A 21859-nucleotide genomic window follows, 5' to 3' on the forward strand; every position below is an offset into this window, starting at 1 on the left:
TTTGCCCAGGTTGGCTCAGCTCCAGGTGGGCAACAAGCTAATGGGTGAGTCAGCGGTGAGGTGAGCGCTTGCCTGGCGGTGCTCGTTGATCCAGCGCTCCAGCTTCTGCATGGCTTCCAGGGAGGTGTGCGTGTGGTGCATGGACAGCAGGAACTCGATCAGCAGATCCTGCTCCTTCAAGTGGCCCTTCCGACGCAGCACCGACGCGTCCGATGCGCTCCTAGCACGCGCCCCCAACACACCCCCGTCCGTCTCCGGCACGCTCAGGAGCTCCTGTTCAAACAGCACGCCAGATCAGGCTAGGTACATGGAATGTATTAGAGAAGATGACGAAATGTGGCTTCCCAATAAGCCCATTGATGTGAACGATCCAGGCAGCGTGCCGATTGTGGCTCGGTCCATGAGGTTCACCAAATCAGGCGTTGCCCAGGAAATGACTCGATCTAGGCTAGGAAATGCGCGAAAGACAGACGTGCCACAGCCAAAGTCTGCTCGGCGCGGAAAGCATGAAGGTCAGGGCTGGATCCTTGGGAAAAGTCGGCATGCGCATGTCTATCAGTCGCTCCTTGATCAGATCATGCAGTGGAGCTGAGGGGTGCTTGGATATTCACCTGCCAGTACTCCCTGCCAGAAGATGAGGCTCCTTCAGAGGAGGCCTCCCTGTCCTTGCCGCCCAGTTCCTGCTGTTTGTTCTCTTCCTGGGGCTGCCGGCTGCTGCCGGCCTGACTACCTTGTGATTGCAAATCAGCCGGCGTAGCAGCTGCAGCACTCTCTGAGGCTGCGGCATTCACCTGCACAAGGCATGAGCCCCAAGAGTTGCAAGTTTGGTTGGGAACACAACAGAGTTGGTAATCTGAAGGCGTGGCATGCAGAAGGGCAGACTTCCATTGATTCAAAATATTAATTTTGTCCCAGGATGCACCTGCCGTGCCTTGTCGAAGCATCTGGCGAATCTGCGATGAGCCACAGTCAGACAGTGGGACTGCCTGCTGCCAGTTAGAGAGTGCAAAGTCCTCCCTGCTGCGCTAGGCACTTTTCTGCTCCAGGCTTTTGAAATTGAATATATACTGGTGGGAAGTTTGCGCTGCAAGGCGACAGGCATAAAGGATCTGCAGTGACATGGAATCCGCTGACCAGTTGGAGATGCTCCCAAGATGGAAGGACATGGAGCGACAACTTGGTACATGTCCTTCTCGACCGGTGAATACTTGCCTGGAAAGCAATTCAAAACATTAGTATGACAGAGCTCGGATTGAATTAACAATCTTTGGGCTTCCCCGAGGTCTCGATGCTCAGCAACATGTTGAGGCTGAAAAGTTATGTCCTCAGACTCAGTTTAATCAAAGTTCCACTCGCAGTGTCGATCAAACAGTAGTTGACAGCTACCTTTTTTATTGTACCAGTCAGTACGTCAGCATTGCTTCTTCAGAGACGGTTGTTTGGAAGAATAATTGACACTTTTTCGCTTTAAACAAACTGAAAGGCCTGAAACTTATAGGGTATAGATCGTGTGCAAAATTTGCACTGCAAAATTAACACTGTGGAAGCGCTCGTATAAAAAGGGCGCAGTGGACGACTCTGCTCTTGATCTCAAGATCAGCGTATCCTCAATTGCGCCCACCACGCCTCAGAGGAAGCTGCCTGCTCCATGTGCTGCTATCCTTGCTGAATGACTGACTGACTGACACACAATAATTTCAGATGTGATGCCAGTTCCAAATTCTACCATTGGCCGCAAGCGGGGCATGCAGCATCAGCAGCTTACAAGGATCACCATGTCAAACTCATTCTTAAAGCGGACTCCGCTCAGCGGAGTAGCACAATAGTGCGCAAGAAGCATTTCCACTAATCGCAACTTGAAGCTGCGATTCGCAACATCTTTTTGCAATGCAGTCGTTCAGCCGGATTAGTCACAGCCCCAGAACAGAATTCGAATCATTGGCTGACACTCTTTAATAAAATGTGGCTGTACGGGCGACCGTGATCATTCTGTTCATTCTGTGGAGGATCCACTCACAGTGCCACCTCTGTCAAAACCAGGAGGCACAGAAGGAAAATCTGAACGAGGCTGAGCACGCGGACGATCCTTGACTTCTTGCTCTGTGTCAGAGCATTGCCTGGCAAGGTTGCCGGCCCATCAACTTCCCCTTCATCATTCTCAGCCATACCAGAGGCAGTACTCTCCTTTTCACCTGCATGGGAATCACAGCTCTTCTCATACCTTTGTAAGAAACCACATCCATCCTCTTTGTACACCAACACATTTCTCCAAAGACCAATACAGACTCTCCAAAAAAAGATTAATCTGGGTCAATGATGTGCAAGGCAGAATGGCAAATACCAGAACACACGTGTGTGACAGTAAGAGGCCAACTCGGGGAGATAAGGACACCTGTGCCGCTGTCCTCCTTGAGTGCAGCGAGCTCAGTGCGCAGCTCCTCATACTGCCGCTGAGCTTCTGCCAGCTGCTTGGCCAGCTCCTCGGCACCTGCCTTCTTCACTGATGGCGCCTGTTCAAGACATGTCAAACCCGGCGGCTTACTCCTTTCAACCTGAGACCAACCAAGAAATTGCCTAGCTGATGGCCATTGCTGCATGCCTTTTGATGGTGTACCACCAAATGCAGAATAGCTGGTGAAGGATGATTGACAAACTGTATTTTCCTGGGCACTACGACTACCTTGCAGGCTGGCCACACACAAAAGGCACTTGCCAAGATTTTGACGTGCAAAGGAAAGAAGCAGCCGTCCAGGCACTGGAACCTAGCGCTGCCATCTCCCTTATCATATACACTTAGAGGGCCAATGAGAGTCAAGCAGTACAGGGGCGTGCCTGCAGCGTGTTGACAACGCCCTTGGCGCGTGCCCCGAATCGCAGCGAGGAGAGTGTCTCGGCCGCGTTGTCGCTGCTGGGCGAGCAGCACACAATCAGCGCAGTCCTGGAGTTGCCGCCCAGGCAATCCTGCACCACTGAGTAAAATCTCAAGGTTGTTGGTGACGCTGACATTATTAATGACTCAGCACTGATCACTAGTAAAGCGCTGATTGTTAGCATCAAAGTCACCATTAAACTCTCAGGCAATTCTGCAGCACACGAGTAAAACCCTTCATCTGTCAATTTCCGATGTTTGATGCTCTGGTGTTGACATGCATGTGGCCTCCATGGAAGTGCAATTTGCGGCCAATGGCCAGGGTAAGGAATGTTTCTGATGCTGTATTTCAGGCTAGCTGGCAGGACTGCCATGCGCAGCATATGTGAGGCACATGGGCTCCAAGAGCAAAACTGATTTTACGACAGCCAGTTGCTGGCAAATACCTCTGTCTGATGGTACAGTCACATCATACGGACTCATTCCTCACGTGTGGCATAGATTCCAGAGCTTGCGCTGCACTGCAGATTCTCAGGCAGCATGCTTGTCTAGGAATTCCTTCAAAATTACCAGTGAGAAGAGATTCGCACCGCCAGAGCGCGGGTGAGCTTGGAGTCGCGGTAGGGGATGTGCGCGGACCGGCCGTCTGTCAGAGCATTGACCACATTGCCCAGCGCTGACAGGGACTTGTTGATGAGCTTGCCCTCCTCGAACGTCACCCCCTCCGCCCCGGTGCGGTCCTGCCTCTCAGAACCTGCGCGACACATATGCATGCACTGATTGATGTTCACGCACTGCATGAATTCAGTGGAATCTCTTTAAAGACTCGATAACTGAAGTGAGGGTCAGGGGATCAAGGAAACAGCCGACTTGGGTGGTCTGCCAAACAAACGTCATGTGCTTTGTACTGCCGCAAACTATGTAAGTGATTGAGATGGCACTGATGTGGGACAGCAAAATGACATGCGGTGCAAAATGTGGCCTCTTGCTTTCGATTTGCTGGGATGTGACGATGAAAATCATGAAGGCAAGCATGCATGACTCATGCTGAAGCTAAATCTGTTCAAGGAGGGCACCTGCAAGGTCCACGAGGCACAGCTTGCCGTGGCCGACGCTCCCGTCGGGCCAGTGCTTCTCAATTGCAAGCATGACGAGGCAGTGGGAGCGGCTGCTTGCAGCATTCATGCCAGTCCTGGCGACTGTGCGCTTGGCTATGCCCTGCTGCATCAACTCCACCAGCTCCCTCTCTGTCTGCACGGGCACCTGCACAGAGCGCAGCATTCTCCTCAGCCGTCTGTGACAGGGCCTTCTCAGAGATCCAGGTCGCCCTAGACAGCACAGACAGCACGTATCTGAGCCTCTGGGCAGCCCTGGAGATTTACAACAAACATTTGGTCTTGCTGGACCATTGTAGAGCCCAGAAGTATCTGGTCAATCCAGCTGCATTTGTTCGCCCCTGGCGGTCAAATTTGTCCTCCTCATCTAGGCGTTGTCACTGACATGTCAACATGCATGGGGATTCACCTGTGTCTTGGTGGGCAGGACTGTCCTCATGTCAAACCTCCGTTTTGGCAACCCATACTTGCAGGGCAGCTTACTTCTCAGGGGCCAACATTTGGTTTTTCTTCATGCACCTAGGGAGGACAAGGCCATTCCTTGAATCGTGCAGTGCTATTTCTAGACAGAAATTGACATGCAGAGGCCAGGTGGAAACACCAGGGTTGCGCCAGCAATGCAGACGCCTCGCTGGCGGTCCTGCTGCACCACCAAATTGTCGCTGCCGGCTTCGCTGCTCAGCAGGTCCCGGATGCGCTCGCAGTAGATCTCCACCACCGACAGGTTCACCTGTAGGCAGCACAATCAGTTTTATGGAAGAAGGCAGAAAGAATCTTTCTGAAAGATCCTCCAGTGGCCGGGTTCATGAGCATGCAGTGCAAGAAGGTGCACAATTTGTGATAGTGGACGCAGGTAAAAAAGGTCCTAAGGTCCTGCAGTGGCAAGATTTTTTTGCAATTGCAATCAGTGGTCTGGTCATTGGACACAGGTCAATAAGGTCCAGAAGTGACCGGATCCATCTGCATGCAGCGCCAGAGGGCGTCTGGTGAATGGATATAGGTCAAAAAGGCACTGAAGTGGTCTTTTTAGGAAAAGACGTCTCAAGAGCATGCCAGTGGCTGAGATCTCTAAAGGGCTGAGAAGGCAGTCTGCATGTTCTAAGTCTACCACTTGCATGTGCAGGTTGTGGTGCATGCATGGCAGTACGTGGTCCAACCTGAAAGTAGCAGTCATCTGTGCACTCTGCCACGCCCACTGCAATTTCATTGACTGCTCTCGCCAGCAGCCCCTTCTCCTGACCACTGCTGATGTCTCCTATCAGCGTGTGTGTCTTTCCAGAGCCTGGGTGGAAGGGTCACAGTACCCAGTCACAATGCATACATGAACATAATCCTGCATGCTGAGCTCAAACATCTGCGAGACTAGGCCACAAAGAAAGCCTTTTGCTTGTCACTTTGTTTGCTGCTGCAGGATAGGTTTGCTTACAGTGACAGGAAGCGTGGCCTAGAGCTTCTATATACTCACAAGGGCTCACCTGTTTGCCCATAGGCCATGATGCAGCCATTTTGTCCATGGAGGACGGAGTACACCAGGTCCTTGACCTCGTTGAATATTTCTGCCTGGTTCGTGCTGCTGTCGTGAACACTGTCGAAAGTGAAGCCCAGGCTGCTGCCGTAAGTGGTGGTGAGTTCCAGGTAGGTAGCAGACGCGCAAGCAACGCATGTTTGACTGTACTCCTCAGCAGACAGAGGCCTCAACCTCACCAGGACCCTGCACCCGAAATCTGCTTCTGACCGAATGCTAGACGCACAAATAGCTTCGATGGACATGCAAACGGCTTCCAGGAACGATGTTCAGCTCAAAACCGACGATCCAGAAAGACGAAGTTTGCCTGACGTTGCTGGCCGTGCTGTCCATGATCAACTGCTTTGATGTTACACTGTTTTGGAAGTAGGATTGTGAGGAGGTTTCTCAGGAGCTTTTGTTTGTAGGAAGGCAGCCTACGCCGTTTAAGGAAGCGAGGTGCAGTGTGCAATTGTGAACGATTCCAGGAAAGCTTGACGAAAGTTCTGGAATAATTTCATGAGTTCAAAAATTGCTCAAATTTGCATGCAATGGTCCACTTCTTTTCTCCCCTTTGAAGTTTCACAATGTGCAACACATATGTCAGCATGCAAACTTAAGCTTGTACTGCCAAGCTACAGAGAGGACGCCTCGGTCTGGGGGGAGACAACCAATTGTAAAGACTGCCATGCATGCACCCAAATTCAATTAAGGTTCTTGGGAGGCCCAGGAGCGCATGCTCTTATTCTTTAAAGACCAGAGAGTCAAACAAACAATGCTCAACTGCTCAACATCTACAGCCCTGCTACATCTGTCAAAAGGTTCACGAATAAGCATTCAACACCAAATACACCAATTCAACGAGTGGCAGCTGCTGCTTCCTCGGCAGCTTGCACTATGCTGCCTTTGTTATGAGGCCGCTGCCATTGTGCCAGAGTCTTGTGTAGCCGTTCTGTTGCCCATGTGAAGCCGACCTGCCAAGCAGACGCACACACACACACTTTTTGTATCAAGCTCAAAATTTTCTTCTAATACTGTGGGGGCAATTTTAATTCATGTGCTGCAGACATCACTGCTGATGCAGACTAAGATCCACAAGGCACTGCTCTGCATGTGTCTGCGAAGTCAAGCCGCTCTTCTCAAACCCATATCATCTTCAGGGCCAGACCCTCTTGGGCTTCCATGAGCCACAAAGCCACACGCAATTGCTAGTGCGGCATGCACGTTGAGACACATGTGTAAGGGAAGACATTATCAGTATAATTACACATGCTTTTCCTGCCAGAGGCAAAGGTGAAGGCTTCCACATATCCAATTACTTCATGGACGCGCCAGATCCAAGCAACCATGGCACGTTGCTCAGTACTGTACCGCCCCCGGCCAGCCAGGGCTTCAGGGTAGCTGTCGAAAGGCATGTAGAAGGTGCGCACCTGCTGCCGGCGCCCCACGGGCTCAACCATCATAAGAGCGCGTAGCCGCTCTTGCGCGCGTTTGCCGTCCGCCGCCGCAGCACGGCCATCGCAGCCGCCAGCACTACTAAGATTATGACGCCGATCTGCAGGAAGCTTCGCGTGGTCCCCCCGCTGTCCTCGGTCGCCTTCGTACGCAGCGCCTTCCTGCGCGCACACGCTGGCAACTTTCTGCCATGCACGCAAAAAGAATGCTGCTCCGTATGAGCATCCTAATGCTGCAACCATCTTCCCAGAGTGTTCTTGTTCAGCTTTAGCAGTTGTGTCAGTAGTACAAGGCATTGCGTGCAAGCAAGGGCACTGCGCTCATCCTTGCACATACCCCTGCACCCTGAAACTCCCCTGTACTAAAAGACACTGCATGCCTTGTGAGACAAGGATGTAGACACGCGTTTTGTCTACATTTCAAGGCATACACAAGCCTTCATGCAAGCATCAGGAGACCCTTGGCATCAGGAGTCCATTGGCAAGCTCACCTGTTTCCAAAAAGGGTGGCCGCAGCGTTGGCTTTGGCACTCTCGCCGTAGAAGGCCATGAGGAAGCGGAACACCTCGTCCTCATTCCACTCCGGCTCACTGTCGGCGCTCTGCGCTGCGAGAGTTGGCATGCGGCAGAGAGGGCACGCCTCTGGGGACGGCCACTGGACCTTGGGAAAGAAAGGGTCCCCACTATGGTCCGCCGCCTCCTGCTTCGCCACCCTCTTGTTCACCTGGGCAGCAGAACGAAATGGTGGTCTCAATCACCATGCCAAATGCGCCGTCCTGACGGTTTCTCATTTGTTTCCTGATGAGTATTATTCCTTTGCTGTTGGTTGGCCTAGCAATGACCAGAGTCTGATCAGCAGACCTTCAAAGATGCTTTTGAGCCCAGAAATCACAGGTGGACCATATACGAGACTTCATCAAAGAGCATTATACCTGGGATACTCTAGAGGTCAAACTCAAGACTTGCTCCGAAAAACTCGGAGCAAGTCTTGAGGACATGGGTTGGGACAGAGGCTTACAATATTGTGGGCTCGCCAGGACCAGAGCACGGCATCACGGCGGGAGGTGACTAGCGCAGCCGACTCCTCTGCAGCCATCGCCTCAAAGTGCTGTGAGCACTCTGAGCACTTGAAGAACTGCTGCACGTACTGCCTGCACACCCCATTACAGCAGCATGAGTCTCAGGGCACGTGCCCAGCCATTCTGCACCATCCTGCCCGGCAGCACATCAGTATAGACGGTGCAAGATTTTCCTAGTGCTGCTGATCGCTGCCAGGCTATCCCATCCGCATGTGGGCATCTCCCTCCCAGTTGCACAAGCCTCAAAGAACTGGAAACATTGCACCAAATAGCAGCAACTCAGGCACAACGCTGCGCTTCAAGCATCGGAGGATGCACTTGTTTGAGACGAGCTGATTGGCGCATGCATGCTACTCATTCGCGGGTGCCGCAAGCATGCATAGCGTTGCCCTTGGGAAGAAACGGCCAAAAACAAATCAGCAAAATCATGGCGCATGGTCAGTGCGGGGTCACACCTGACGGCGGTCATCCAGAAGGCGCCCCCGGTGGCTTCGGGGGTGGCGCGGGCGGCCAAGCTGTGCAGCAGCAGCCACAGGCCGCACGTGAACCCGCGGCTGTTCTCCCGGCTTCCCTTGCAGCTGCCCCACTCCTGCACCAGCCACATCATAAATTTCTGGAGTCCAGAGCGTCTCTACTAGTCTCTGAGTAGTGTGGGAGTTGCTCTATCACCAAGTCTTTATACCTTTTCTGCTGCTCCTAGGGAGAGATTCCTGGAGAGACTGACTGATGCACATTTCCTGAAATGCTTAGCACTCTGCAGAATATGCCAATCAATGCCTGGTTGAGTTTGCCAGCACCTCAGAATCTTCGACACGGCATAAAATCACGGCATAAAATGTCTCTTGCAAATTGTTCGTTAGGTTTGGACTAACAGAGCTGAGAGGGCATCAAGGTTGACTTTGTAGTTGTGCGAAGGGAGGCCCAGCCTGAGGTAAAAGGTTCCTCATTAAAGAAAAATAAATGCCACGTTATATAAGGGCCGGAGCAGCACCTTGGCCGTGGCTTTCTCTCCGCAGATGGAGATCTGATTGATGGCCTGCCCGGGGCCGGTTGCCTGGTTAGGCGGCCACAGCTTTGGCAGCGCCTCCTGCGCCGCCTGAGCCCCCGCCCGGCACCTGATGACTCGCACAATGCAGTGAGTCATCACCATATCTGGTGCACCGTAAATACTTAGTTTGGCACAGCTTGAGCAGTCACGCCTTGCAATTCCCAGTCAGAGCACCAGCATCGCACAGCATGCGCCAAACAAAACAAGTAGACCTCATGACCGCACAAGCTGCGGATTGCACTGTGCAGTCATACTTCGCAGCTATACCTTTCTCCACAAAGTTAAGCAAGCGGTTTTGCAAGTATTTCAGGGTCAGGCATCTGCGTTTCCTCAGACGAGTATACACATTCTGTGGCTGATGTGGCTGATCCAAATATAGAGGGAAGCATGCGGAGGAAGATGTGCACCTGTCTATGGGGTGGCTAGCAGCCAGGAGGTCAATCCAGTCCTTCAGAGCCTGCCGTTTCTCCAGGCCCTCAAGCCCAGAGCCTATGTCTGCAATGTAACGGAACGCCAGAATTGTGGAACTTTCCAGATCACTCACATCCGCCTGCACAAGAAGATAATCATTTCAGTACAGCCCACATGGAGTGCAAAATAACCGCCTCGTTCCTACCATCCCTGTAATCCTCAGATGAAGGTAAGAAGACAATGCAGTACTATGAGACCGCAGGCCTGCAGAGCGCTAAATTGATTAGCCAGTACTGGTGGACTGCGTAGAGCAGAAAATGCCAGCTGCTGTGCTGTGTGCCAACGAAAGGTGAACTTGGCTGACGCACATGCTGGGCCATTTTGGGGGCGTTGGTGGCGGAGGCTTGCACGCCAGGGGCCTCCTGCTGGCTAGCCTCCCCGCCCTTGTCTGGATTGTAGTCATACGCCCTGCACAAGACCGACAAGACTGTAAGCACCCAAAGCCACGCTGCGGTGCATTGCTGTCTAATTCTGATGACGACCACACAAAGCTTGGCTTGGCATGAGGTGCATAAGTAGGTCAGGGATGACGATTTAAAGCTGCTTGCAAGGCTGTACACCGTCATGAGAATGAATGCCATGCAGAGTCTTGTGTTCCTGTGGCAATCATACAATGGCATTGACACCTGGGGCATGGGCTGCAGCAATGATAGGATTTCAAACAAAGCTGGGAAGGCCTGCGCACGTGGATTGAAGCTTGCCGATCCATTCAATGATTTCCTTCTCGCCTTTGACCCCATTGTACTCCTCTAGCTGGCCCTCCTTGCCCACCCCAAACGCAGCCGGCTTGCCAAACTTCATCGTCGGGTAGTGGCCCACGCTGAAGCGGCTGCATAACGCTGCCTGCACAGATTGAACCCGAGCTGGAACAATCAGGTATTGCTGGACCTGTGAAGAGGGGCTGAATCCTGTGCCATGTCTGCATGACAACTGTTCGGTGCCTTGTGTGTTAGGTTCACAGCACTGGGTGTTGCATCTTGCTGACTGATAGCAGCGTCAACCTTCATCCCAGAAAATACATCTGGATGCAGCCCCTTGGAATGTCTACAACATCCTGAGACACGGCCAGGGGGTGCACCCAGAAATTATTATCCCCGATTCAGATTGAGGTGATGAGGAATTTTTGCAGGCAATTGGGCACATGCTGAATTCGCTGCGCACCTCGGTGGCGCAGTCTACGCGCGCCACATAGACCTCGGGCTTGGGCCGGGGTGACCCATAGAAGTAGGCAGAAACCTTCTCATAGTGCGGCTGAAAATGCTTGCAGGCCGGGCACCAAGAGGCATAGAACTCCATCAGCACACCCCTGCCTGCTGGGAGGGCCTGCATCAAATTCAAATCTCTCTGTCATCATCGCCTTGCTCTCTAGAAGACTGCACAACCTCTGGCCAGGTCACTGGCAAAGCACTTGCGTGATGGCATGCTAGACTAGGCGCAAAGGTTTATGAGGCAGGGTAGGCCAATTGCCAAAACTTAAAGCGCATGGGGTGCATTCCGCTTCTTGAACCTATGGCCGTGCCTGCATCATGGTGTCGAAATTCGCCTGCTGCAGATCAACTGGCTTGAGTGCAGCCTCTCCCGCCAGATGTGCAGCCCTGATTGGGCTTGCTGAAAGGGCAAGAATTGCGATGATGAGAAGACTGCCCTGCTCTGTGGCTGTTTGGCGCAGTGATGCTGCATAAAATATCGATTTGGTCCTGCCCATCTGTTTGGTGGCAAAGTGCCCTGCTACTCCCTGATTGCAGGTCTGCTCTTTCTCCTGGGACCTGCTCTTCCACGCTGAGCGTGCTTAGACTGTTGGGTGACAATTTTGATGTGGCTCCCACCGGGACTGACTGGATGCACGTCTCTGTTGCTCGGAAAACTTGATATCGTGGAAGAGGAATTTATTCCCAACCATAACACAAGGCAACTTCTATCAACATATCAGCGTATAATGATGCCACTGATGCTATCACAGCCATTGTGTGTTTCACCAATGAAATAAGCTTGCCCTGCCTGAACAAGTATGTACCCAGTAGTGTCCTGAATACGTTATAGAAATACTGCGGTGAATTCCTACAATTCTTTATTGCCAAACCTTCCCATCCATACTAGGGAAATTTTCTAAAAAGAAGAAAGCAGCGATGGCAAGGTGTAATCCAAGAGAACTGGACTCAGGCTTGAGGCATCCGGCAAACGGCGTCAATATCCCATGGCTTCACCTCTGCGCAAATTTTTACGAGCTTTTGGACGACACTCCGGACAGAGGATCAATCAAATGAGATAAGAACGTGTAGCAGACCCTGTCCTAGAAGTCAGATCGGCAATTCACCCCGCCCAGCGAGGCTTCCGATGCTACCTGTGACGAACAAGTTTCAGAGCGTATCTAAACAACGTTGGGCGCGTATCCGGTATGAGAAGAGATGTTGGACTTTTCCTCGAGGCGTTCGAAAAATATGGCCCAGGTCAGCACATAGTAGTAGCTTTAATGCAGAGCAATCTGTTTAAGAAGAAAAGAAATCGGTTGACGAAAACAACGTGAGCGACAGAAATGGAGCTCCCTTAAGATGGACGTGTGTATGAGGACCAGCACTTCCGGCTGATGACTTACAAATAGTAATGGTGAGTACCAGGCCTTGACCGTCCCAGAACACGAGAAGGCGGCGCTTTCCAGTGTCAGCGATGAACGTCACAGTACAATCGGCTGTTATTTCGGGGCAAGGTGTCCTGGATAAAGGAGAGCACGACGTACAGCTATGCGACGCCCGACCAGGGCTGTTCAAGAAGTCCAGTCGGGACTTTTCTGGATCAGACTTCAAGCCTTTCGGGGCACATATGAGTCTGGAAAAGCTAGATGGCCACATCGGTGGCTGTGCAAGGCAGCACGGGGTGCCGTAGGAAGTGGGCTGTCATTAGTAGGCGAAGGCCAGCGACATGGTGCCGGCCAAACCCGGCCCTCTTGCGATCCTGATGCTCCTAGCTCAGTCAGTACAATGGGTGCGCATAGTCCATCAACAGCAGAAAGTGGGGGTCTTGGTGGTCTGTGGAGAGTGCTGTTGCCCTTGACGGCATCCGCCTCCCCTTTAGCTACCCCTTCGTAACCATACTAAGCAGTACAAGGGTTCGCGATTGGGATTTCGATGGCAAATTAGGGCCACCAATGCGGTACCAACGCTTATGCTTGCGCTGATGGCAGCACGCCGATGCGCTTGCTGCTTGTTTCACCTGTATTGCTGGTCACATTTAGTATATATATATATCCTAGCAGGAGCATCCCACTTTGGGCTGTACAATTCTAGGGCCTTGTCTAGGCCTAGCGAGTCCACTTGATCAACACATCTACACTAGAGGCTTATTGGTGCTGCCACTCTTGTGCGCTGGAGTTTGTCACTTGTTGAGCAGCACGTTGGACCCACTGGGCCGCTCTAGGTGCCCTTACTAGCGTCCAAATAGCTCCATGGAGCAGCAAGGAAGATTTTGTTGGGCTGAATGAAGACAATGCAATCGCCTGACGGTGTTCTCTTCTCTGTGTCCTGTGCAGGCTTCATTGGTTATCTCACGCACATCGCCAGGACCCCTTCGCACACAGAGCCACCCAGCCAAGAGCAGTGCCTGGTCTTCGCCGCAGTCTCCTGTGGCCACGCCCCGGCTGCGTGGCGATGAGGCAAGCTGCCCCTCTGCTTGCTGATCATGCTAGTGCAGTGCAGTGGGGGCCTTGGGATCATCAGAACCCAGGGAGGATAGCACCATGGGAGGGGTAGGGAGGGTGCTCGTTGGCCCTATCAGTTTGGCCGCAAGAAGCAGCGATGGTACCAACGCAGCTCGTCCCTACTTCTCTCGTAGAGGCAATCTACAGTCATAGGGCGAGATGTCCTGGCTGCTTTCAATGTCAATGGCTGCAGGAAGCCTGGACACCAGCATTCTTATGTTCAATGTGCCTCCCCTTATCATGATTATTCTGGGATGCAGCTGCATTGCAGCTTCTCTGAGCCCTGCCTTGCTACTATGCCCTGCTTGTCTGGCCCTCCCCACTTGTTCAGTGACTGTACACTCTGGATGTGCCCTTACTGAGCAGGGTCTGAAAGGCGGTCCTGATTGTGGGCGTTTTCATGGCAACGCCCCAAAAGGGGCCCACTTAGGGCCGACTAGGACTCCCACGCCCAGATCAGCAGCACACAATATTTGGGGCTACTGGAGCGGCCTTCTCAGGAATGACATTCCATAAATCTGACATGGTCCCCTTCCTTCAGCTTCAACTTCTGGTTCAAGTTCACATTTCAAAGCATGTGTGATCATCGCGCGCAGGTCATCGTGCATGATGAGGAGCACCTGGCACATCTGGCGTCGCTGTTCAACAACACCAGGTACAGCGACATGGTGTTGGTAGCGGAGGCCCCCTGGGCTTATGTGGAGGGAACGCCCGTGCGCAGACGCTTCCACTGCCACCGCGCCATCCTCGCCAGCCGCTCCTCCTACTTCGACCGCATGTTCGGCTCCGGTGCGCGCCCGGCTTGCCCGGCGGCTGCACTGCCACCTTTGACATGCCACATCAGGACCAGATCAGTCTAGACTGCTCAAGCAATAGTAAATTTGTGGAAGGCCCAGTACAGCTGCTGGGGCATAACAGCATCGCGATGGGCTAGTGTCTTTGCTGTGCCTTCCCTCCATTTAGGCTTCCAAGTTGACTTCAGTTGGCCGTTTATCTGTTTTTCAGCCAGCGCTGAAGGCTCTGAACAAAGTCATTCATCACGATGATCCAGATACAAAAGGCAGTCCCTGATAGAGCAGAGGCAAGTGCTAGGTCTGCCTCCGCCAGACGCATGCTGGCGCATATGTCACCCAAAAAGCAAAAAGAAAAAGCACTGAGGTTCGAACCGTGGAACTGTTGGCGCTAGGCATGCGGGAGACGGCGGAGAGCGAGGTGGTGTTGCCGGACTGTCCCCCCGAGGCTCTTGAGGCTGTGCTGCGCTTCTGCTACATGGGCGAGTGCCGGCTGCCGCGCCGCGACATGCTCAGCCTGCTTGTGCTCGCAGACAGACTGGACATTCCTGACCTCACCGCCCTCGCAGAAAAGGTGCGCGCTTAGCAGTTTCAGGCTGTACCGCACTCCGAAATATGCTGCAAAGTTGGTGCAACGCACTATGTGCACTTGAGGTAGCCGAGTGGGCTGGGAACAAGCGTGTAGTCAAGTATTGGTAGGACTCAGACATACTCGGGTTTTCTGGCTGTCCTGGTCCGTGAAGATGGTGAAGGTCTCCAACTGATTACTGCAGCATGCAATGAGACAGTACTTGCGATGTTGTCTTAGCTCTTGGGCAAAGCCAGCATGGCAATAAATTGACTCATTGCGTGCTTCAGATTCGCAGCAGGCTTCTGAGCCTCTGAGGTGCCCTTTTGGGCATCTTCAAGATATCAGCTTGTCCATGTCTCTTCAGAGCGCTGCATGACCCAGCTTTATATTCTGTCCAGCAATTAAGGCATGGGAAAGAGTGGGGTCTGAATGGAGTCTGTGTGTGGTGCGTCAGGTGGTGTTGAACAATGTCAACCAGGACACGTTTGGGGACTATCTGGACGTGGCATCTTCTCGGCGGCTGCAGCGGCTGGAGGCCAAGTGCATCGACTTCCTGCTCACCAACTTTGAAAAGGTGCGCAATTATCACCAATCGTTCATTGCAATTTTTGTGCAACGCATGTTGCTTATGAAAGGCATGCACAAGGAGACGGATGTTGTGGCCATGGAGGCTTCAGTCTGTGCTCAAGTCGGACTGTTGGGCGCCAGTGAGGCAACAGGGACATGCTTGGTAAGACGGCTGGTTCTGGTCTGCTTCTGGGTACCACTGGCTTGGAGACCCCGGTAGAACAGTAGCAGCTTCGCCAACCTGGCGTGTGCAGGTGTAGCTTCACTTGCATGCAACGTCAGCTTGCCTGTTGTTAATGCATGTGCCGCCGCAGTCCTGGTGACTGCCTCGTCTTGGGTGACGCATGAGGCGGTGCCCTTAGTAGGGCAGCCGCCGCAATATGGCATTTCTCCTTCCCTGGGGTACCTTCTCGGGTAATTCGAGAAGTTCTCATGGATGTTCTGACATCGCTCCTGTAGCATCTCAAGGAAGGCGCATCATGGAGTTGCTGACAGAGGCACTTGCTGAGACAGCGTTGACAAAAGAAAATTGCCGAGACAGCAGCTTAGATATTGAGAAACGCCTTGCATTTGGTGCGCGCAGGCGGCGACTCAGGAGACGTTGAAGCGGCTCAGCCTGGAGACTCTCCTGGCGGTTCTGCAGAGCGACAATCTGCACGTGCCGAGTGAGATCCACGTCTTCCATTCCGTCCTCTCCTGGCTCGACGCCGACCCCGCCCGCAAAGCCGCCGCTGCCCAGGTGCGCCGATGTTCTTTTTTTCCTGCTGCAGATTTCCTCCAAGGCAAATAGGCTCTGCTGCAAATCCCTCTGCAAAAGAGAGGATTACACATAGTAGCAATTCACACCAGCGCAGAGTGGTCTGATATAGAGTACGTGTAGGAAAAGCAAGGACCGGGAAGAAGGCTTGCTGTACTAGCTACCGGCTGTGCAATGCTGTCGCGTGAAGCACACGATTTGAATTCTTGCCGGCTGCATGTAATGACGGTCTTGCTGAAGACAAGCTACATGCAACTGATGCCCCGTGTGCTCCAGCCTGACTGTCATCAGTGGAAGCAGATGAGAAGTTTCATCCTGTGCTCTGCGCTCAATACGAATCCCATTTGTCATATGCTGTGCATGTGTCCTATGCTGTGCATCCAGCTAGTCGCTCATCATCTGCCTGAACAAAACGTAAATGTGTACCAGTTTGTCATTGCACATTGACGCGGTTCTGTCCCTTGCAAATGGCAGCAGCGGGCAGAGCTTGCATAATGGTGTGGTCACATGGATCCCGCAGGTGCTGCAGCTGGTGCGGTTCCCCACAATGACTCAGGCGGAGCTGTGCCAGGTGGGGGACCACCCCCTCGTCGCGGGGGACCCTCTTGTCCAGGTGCGCCACCTGTCGCAATCACCTTGCAATAAAAAAAAGGATAGCACAATGGGGAATCGAGCGATTGACCTGTCATGATCGGCTCTCAACACAGGATGCCTGTAAATTTAAATTAATTAGCTTGGTCTACCCTTTTCTTGGGAGTCAGACAGCTTAGGCCGCGGGCTGCTTGCATAAAAAGTAAATAAAAAATCGCATGTCATCTGACCCGATCCTCTGGGCGTCATAATTCCTGTATTACCAACTTGCTCTGCTGCACCTTAAAGGAAACAAGGAGTCACCCTACAAAGTCAAGGAGCTGCCACCCAGAATGGCTGTGTGCGGGGACAACATAATGTGATGACAAATACTCTCATGTGCTGCGCAGGAAATGCTGCTGCGAGCGTTCATCCACGTGTGCAACCCGCCGCAGCCGCACGCGCTGCCGCCAGAGATCTTCTCCATGACTGTCGAGGCGGCTGAGGAGGCCGCCCCGTTGTACCGGCCGCGCGCTCTCACCGCGGCCGCCGCGTTCGAGTTCACCGGGGCGCTGCAATTTTGGCGCGTGCCGGTGTCGGGCGTCTACCGCATCACCGCGCGCGGCGCCAAGGCGGCCGACGGCGCCTGCCGGTGCGCGTTCCCTCTCGCTCTAAAATTCTGCACCCTCCTTGAGAAATTTTGTCACCTTGTTGCCATTACAGAGCTGGTCAGCCCAGAGGCCATAGGGCACCACAGGTGTGCCAAGAAATCAAGATTGAGCCTCTGATAGCATGCTTTGGTGTCCAGAACCCCGGCTCCCAGTTGTTATTGTGGTGCGGCGAGTTCCAGACGTGTGCTTGCTGTTGCACTTGTGCCTTGCAGTTTTGGCCACGCCAGAGCAGCAAGGACTGAACCAGCCAGTAAATCTACCGTCTGGAGGCTCTAGCATTGCAAGTATGACTGGGAGTACTGCAGGGTACTAAGGACAATGCAAGATGTGTAGAACGCTAGGAGCTTCACCCTGTGCCTGAACTTGCGCTTCGGTGCCACTATCACGTGCAATTGCCCTGCGGTGTGTCTTTTAGAGTGTTCTGGGCACTGCATCCCCTCAGTCTGAAGCACATATCGCTGGGCTGTAGCTTGTGACGGTGGCAGGCATCTAATTAAGAATGAAGGTGTAATCACCGGCAGCTGCCAGCACTTCGCAGATTGCTGCAGGCGTCCTGAGCCATTCTTGACAGGGCATGCAGCCCTCCCTGCTTTGTGTTTCTATTCCCATGGGTCTGAATGGTCCTGCCTACTTTCCAGGCATGGCGGTGCCTGTCAATCTTGCAGGGAAACCCACCCCACGGAAATAGTACTGAAAAATAAATTTACCTTGCTGACAGTGTGCTGCCTCTCCGATCGTCCTGTGGCTGCCTGTTAGTCCTGCAGAACTATTGGAGGTCCGCTTACTGTTGAAGGCCCGGCGATGACACAAACTTTGCTTTTTTTTTACGGTCGGCTCTGTTGCGCGCGCAGGTGCGGCGGTCGGGGGGCGATCCTGAGCGGCCTATTTAGCCTTGAGAAGGGGCAGCAGCTGCGCGTGCTGTGCGGGGGCATGAGCGCGCGCGCACCCCACGGCAACTCCGGCGGCGGCGGCGGCACTTATGTGATTGTGGAGGACGAGGACGAGCCGCTCATTGTTGCCGGCGGCGGCGGCGGCACCCGGTGAGGAATTGTTTCCATGCGTTGTCATTATGTCAAACACACTTACATTTCCTCCCCTGCAGTGCCTTGTTTGGTTTGGTGGGCGAGAGACTTTATTGACAGGACTCAGCGGCTATTTAATTGGCCTTTTATGTTTCAGACCTCGTCTCATCTGTGTTATAATCTGCCCATAGTGTCTGACCGACGAAAAATCCTCTCAAGCGACTCAAAAAGTGCATGCACACTTGGCCAGATTTTCCTGCAAGGGTCTTTCTGGGTAAAATGAATTTTGGTTTTGTTCTGTACTCTTATTGCTCTCTGACGGTGATAATGTTGCCTTGGCAGGGGCGCGGAGCATGATTTTGATGGGCTGGATGCGTCGCTGGAGGAGGATGCGATGGACAGCTGTTGCACCAACCCCTCCGAACAAGGGCTGGGCGGCCAGTATGGCTGCGGCGGCACCGGGTGCGCGCACACTCATATACTTTCTTGACACCTCTTCACCCTTGCATGCCCTTGCATCCAGATCAGCCCTATAAATGTGGCATGCAACCAAGACAGGGAGGCAGAAAGGGATGTCAGACTCGGTACTGGGACTGGGGATACCCACAACCTGGAAGTGTTCCAAGGCACAGTTAATTCCTGCAGCACTCCTTTTCTGTGTAATCTCTCCGACTGTTGTGCAGCGTTTCCATCTTGTTTGCATGGCAGGGCACTATCTGATGATTTTATCACTTCAGGTGCATTCCAGCTAGTGTGTGATTCTCAGGTGCAGCTGTCTGCACACGAGGCTAGGGTAAGTAGCAAAAGAGAAAAGCTTGACTGGAATTGAGTGCGCGATTTGATCAGGTCGCCGTATTTGGGGCTGGGCGGCGGCGGCGGCGGGTACAGGCATCCGGGGGCGGGAGGGAACGCAACGTCAGCCAACGGGCGCTCCCTGTGGGCGAGTGAGTCAGCAGACGCGCACTGCGCCGAGTACGGCGGCTTCGGCGGCGGCGCCGGCGGCTGCGGCGGCGGCGGCGGTGGCGGCTTCTCAGGTGCTTGTTTTGTCGTTTCCTTTTAGGCAGGGACGGGCCAGACAGGAAGCTTCGGTTGGAGGCAGTGCTCTGTAGGAGGCGTGGACGAGGTTGAGGTGCTGGAAATTGCAGCACCTGTCCTGCACCTGCCGCCACCAGGGTGTCTTCCATAGAGCACTGCCTTCCAGTGCAGCCATCTCTCTGGCTTCTCCCTTGCTTGCTTCTCATGCCCTGTAAGGAGAACCTGCGCATGCCTTCAAGAAATACGGCATAACTGGGCAGGTTGGGGTGTTATCAGCCGCCAAACTTGATGCAACAAAATTTCCAAGCACAACAGCTTTCACCAACCTCGCTTAGCACCTAAACACCGCGCCTACCACAGGCGGCGGAGGCGGTCCCGGGGGCGGCGGCGGCGGCTCGTTCATACACTACGACGCGTTGGACATCAGTAAGGAGGTTGGTCACGAGGGCCACGGCAGTGCAGAGGTCGTCTACGTGGCGCCCTCGGCCCGCAGCCTACGGACCCAGATCCTGGAGCACTCCGCGCTGCGGTCGGTAAAGTCCGCGCCCGCCGCCAAGCTCGGCCCCAACCGCTGGGGCTTCTGACCCTTGATGGTCACGCCCCGTAATGGCCGTGCACCGTAAAACAAGGCAGCGGCACCGTACGCTTGCGGCTTCCTCACAGACGCACGTTGTGGAGAAGATCTGCCACCCTCAGGTCTGGCAGTGGTTTGCTCTGCTGCTGGAGGCCTCTCTGCCATTGCAGAGGTCTGTTTGAGGGTGGCTGCCCAGTCCAGTAAGCCGGGAGGCATGTGCAACAGGGACGTCGCCTGTTAGCAACAAAGCTGGATCAAACCTTACACTGGGCACAGCAGGAGGGGTCAAGAGGTGGCTAGGAACATACCTCTGCATGCAAGGAGCAGCTGTGCCATTGCCGGTGCAGTAGGTTCCACACAGCTGCACAGTACTGCAGTGTCAAGGAATGCACACGGATATGCCAATGGGTGACCTTTTTGTCCCTCATAGCAGAGTAGCAATGCGTTCTTTGGATGTTTGATGTGCCCTGTCTCTGCATGGGGCAGAACGGGCTAGCAGGCTGCCCCTAGTCCCTTTGCATAAAAGACGAAGAGATTAATTCCCCGTCTCCAGGATTTTGAAGAAGGGCCAAGCAGCATGATGGTTCGATTGGAACTTGAGCTGAGCAGTGGGTGTTGCCCTGAGGCAAACCTTGCATCCTGTCGCGACAAAAAAATTCTAGTTTGGGCAGCAACTGTTCTGCAGCAGATACTGAAGAGTGAAAAGAGTGGTGTCTGGCAAGATTCCCCTGAAGCAATGTGATCAGATCAGGTTTGGCCCCTGTACAGTTTTTTTGTCGCGACAAACAATTGACACGCTAAAGGGTGCTCACAGGAATCATCTATGGTTTTTGAGCCTCTTGTCGGGAAGGGCGGTGGGTGATTCGGGCAAGCAGAGGTTATGAGGCTGTGTGAACTTGCTTGTGGGAACTCTTTCAGGCACGGATGGTGCCTATCACAACTGCGGTGATTACTTTTTTGCACCAAAAAGCCTTTCCTTTGCCTGAACATTCCACTGGGGCCACTGCGCAGCATGCTCTTCTTGTGGGTGATGCTCGGCAGTGGGCCTGAAACAGCACGAGGAGAAATTGAGTTGATATGAGGTGCAGTAACTTTGAGAGGGAATTTTATGCGCGGAGGTATTTGCATGGACTGGAATTTGATGTATAGGGGAAACTGGTAGTGACACATTGGTCACTAGCCTCATTGCAGCAAAAATAGCAAACCTTCCCCAGGGGTTTTGTCCCTGTGCCAATGTCCTAACCAAGGATGACTTAATATACACCTGGTTATAGGCAAACTCTACAAGTGCGCGCTGTTGACAACGCTAAGGAAGCAAGTGCTGTTGTCACTTGCGCCCGCGTGTTGTAAATATATGTCTTCAGGATAGGGCATCGGTCATTGCTGGGTAGTGCATGCGAAATGCAAACACAAGCCTGTCCGCGCGCCTTAAAGCAGGCAGGATCGTGTACGTGAGCACTCGGCGCGTTGATGTACTGATACAGGCATGGTTTAAGTGCGCTCCAGGCGCCTTGCTTACTATTGTTTATTCTGGCGTTGCTCTCGCTGTTGTGTGCAATTTCTTATTTTGACAGATATTCTTATGTGCTGCATGAAGACAAGTGCTTTCTGATCTGCCATGCGTCGTGTGAGGTTGGAGTTTGAGTGTGTGAATATAAACAGCTGCTAGGATAGCGCTATTGTCTCTGCATATATATATATTTCGTCCCCCCGTCTGCTTGTTTTGAAGCCCTGGAGATTGTAAAACACTTGGGCAGGATCTTTTCAGCTGGCTCAGAGGCTTGTATCACACAGAAGCATCTCCATTCTATCCACAACACTGGAAACACATCATATGATCCACGCTGCCCAGTGATAGCAGTCCATTCTACAGGGTGTAGGTGCATGCAGATGCTACATGCTGAAGCATGATCGGCACTCAGGATGCCTTGCAATTGCTTGACCACATATTGAAATGTACGTCCAGACACTAGAGCCCAAAGTGAAATGTGGAGGCCTCGAGCTTCCCCAGATGCTTACACCCCCTTACGCTATGCCAAATGCTGGCAAGCCAAGTGGGACACAGCTGAC

General features: G+C 53.2%; 5 protein-coding genes across 5 annotated transcripts; 1 reads left to right on the forward strand and 4 right to left on the reverse strand.

Annotated features, from left to right (window-relative positions):
• Positions 1 to 15: 15 nt before the first annotated feature.
• On the reverse strand, positions 16 to 888 carry COCSUDRAFT_83600 (hypothetical protein; the record flags this gene model as incomplete). The annotated part of the gene is made up of 3 exons (XM_005643288.1): positions 16 to 273; positions 612 to 791; positions 883 to 888. 3 exons carry the CDS (start codon positions 886 to 888, stop codon positions 16 to 18), a joined length of 444 nt encoding a protein of 147 aa, XP_005643345.1.
• A 1923-nt stretch (positions 889 to 2811) lies between these two features.
• COCSUDRAFT_38523 (P-loop containing nucleoside triphosphate hydrolase protein) lies at positions 2812 to 5478 on the reverse strand (the record flags this gene model as incomplete). Its single annotated transcript, XM_005643174.1, has 6 exons — positions 2812 to 2961; positions 3460 to 3623; positions 3946 to 4132; positions 4586 to 4714; positions 5142 to 5266; positions 5460 to 5478. The coding sequence occupies 6 exons, from the start codon at positions 5476 to 5478 to the stop codon at positions 2812 to 2814; spliced, it is 774 nt and encodes a 257-aa protein (XP_005643231.1).
• A 747-nt stretch (positions 5479 to 6225) lies between these two features.
• Positions 6226 to 10869, reverse strand: COCSUDRAFT_49169 (hypothetical protein; the record flags this gene model as incomplete). The annotated part of the gene is made up of 10 exons (XM_005643175.1): positions 6226 to 6462; positions 6919 to 7104; positions 7434 to 7666; positions 7961 to 8093; positions 8477 to 8610; positions 9013 to 9136; positions 9477 to 9619; positions 9849 to 9948; positions 10226 to 10383; positions 10702 to 10869. The coding sequence occupies 9 exons, from the start codon at positions 10867 to 10869 to the stop codon at positions 6948 to 6950; spliced, it is 1350 nt and encodes a 449-aa protein (XP_005643232.1). The 3' UTR covers positions 6226 to 6462; positions 6919 to 6947.
• Positions 10870 to 13270: 2401 nt separating this feature from the next.
• Positions 13271 to 19799, forward strand: COCSUDRAFT_60000 (hypothetical protein; the record flags this gene model as incomplete). Its single annotated transcript, XM_005643176.1, has 11 exons — positions 13271 to 13279; positions 13828 to 14020; positions 14418 to 14596; positions 15048 to 15167; positions 15744 to 15899; positions 16438 to 16530; positions 16898 to 17139; positions 18010 to 18198; positions 18523 to 18642; positions 19027 to 19214; positions 19576 to 19799. The coding sequence occupies 11 exons, from the start codon at positions 13271 to 13273 to the stop codon at positions 19797 to 19799; spliced, it is 1713 nt and encodes a 570-aa protein (XP_005643233.1).
• A 74-nt stretch (positions 19800 to 19873) lies between these two features.
• On the reverse strand, positions 19874 to 21549 carry COCSUDRAFT_34463 (hypothetical protein). The gene has a single exon (XM_005643177.1). It carries the CDS (start codon positions 20957 to 20959, stop codon positions 20537 to 20539), a length of 423 nt encoding a protein of 140 aa, XP_005643234.1. The 5' UTR covers positions 20960 to 21549; the 3' UTR covers positions 19874 to 20536.
• Positions 21550 to 21859: the final 310 nt, after the last annotated feature.

The sequence above is a fragment of the Coccomyxa subellipsoidea genome (genome assembly GCF_000258705.1).
Source record: "Coccomyxa subellipsoidea C-169, whole genome shotgun sequence".
Taxonomy (NCBI): Eukaryota; Viridiplantae; Chlorophyta; class Trebouxiophyceae; family Coccomyxaceae; genus Coccomyxa; species Coccomyxa subellipsoidea.

Bases quoted from the DNA above. Each gene is read 5' to 3' on its own strand.
- COCSUDRAFT_34463 (XM_005643177.1), bottom strand. From the start codon at position 20,959: ATGTGTCACTACCAGTTTCCCCTATACATCAAATTCCAGTCCATGCAA.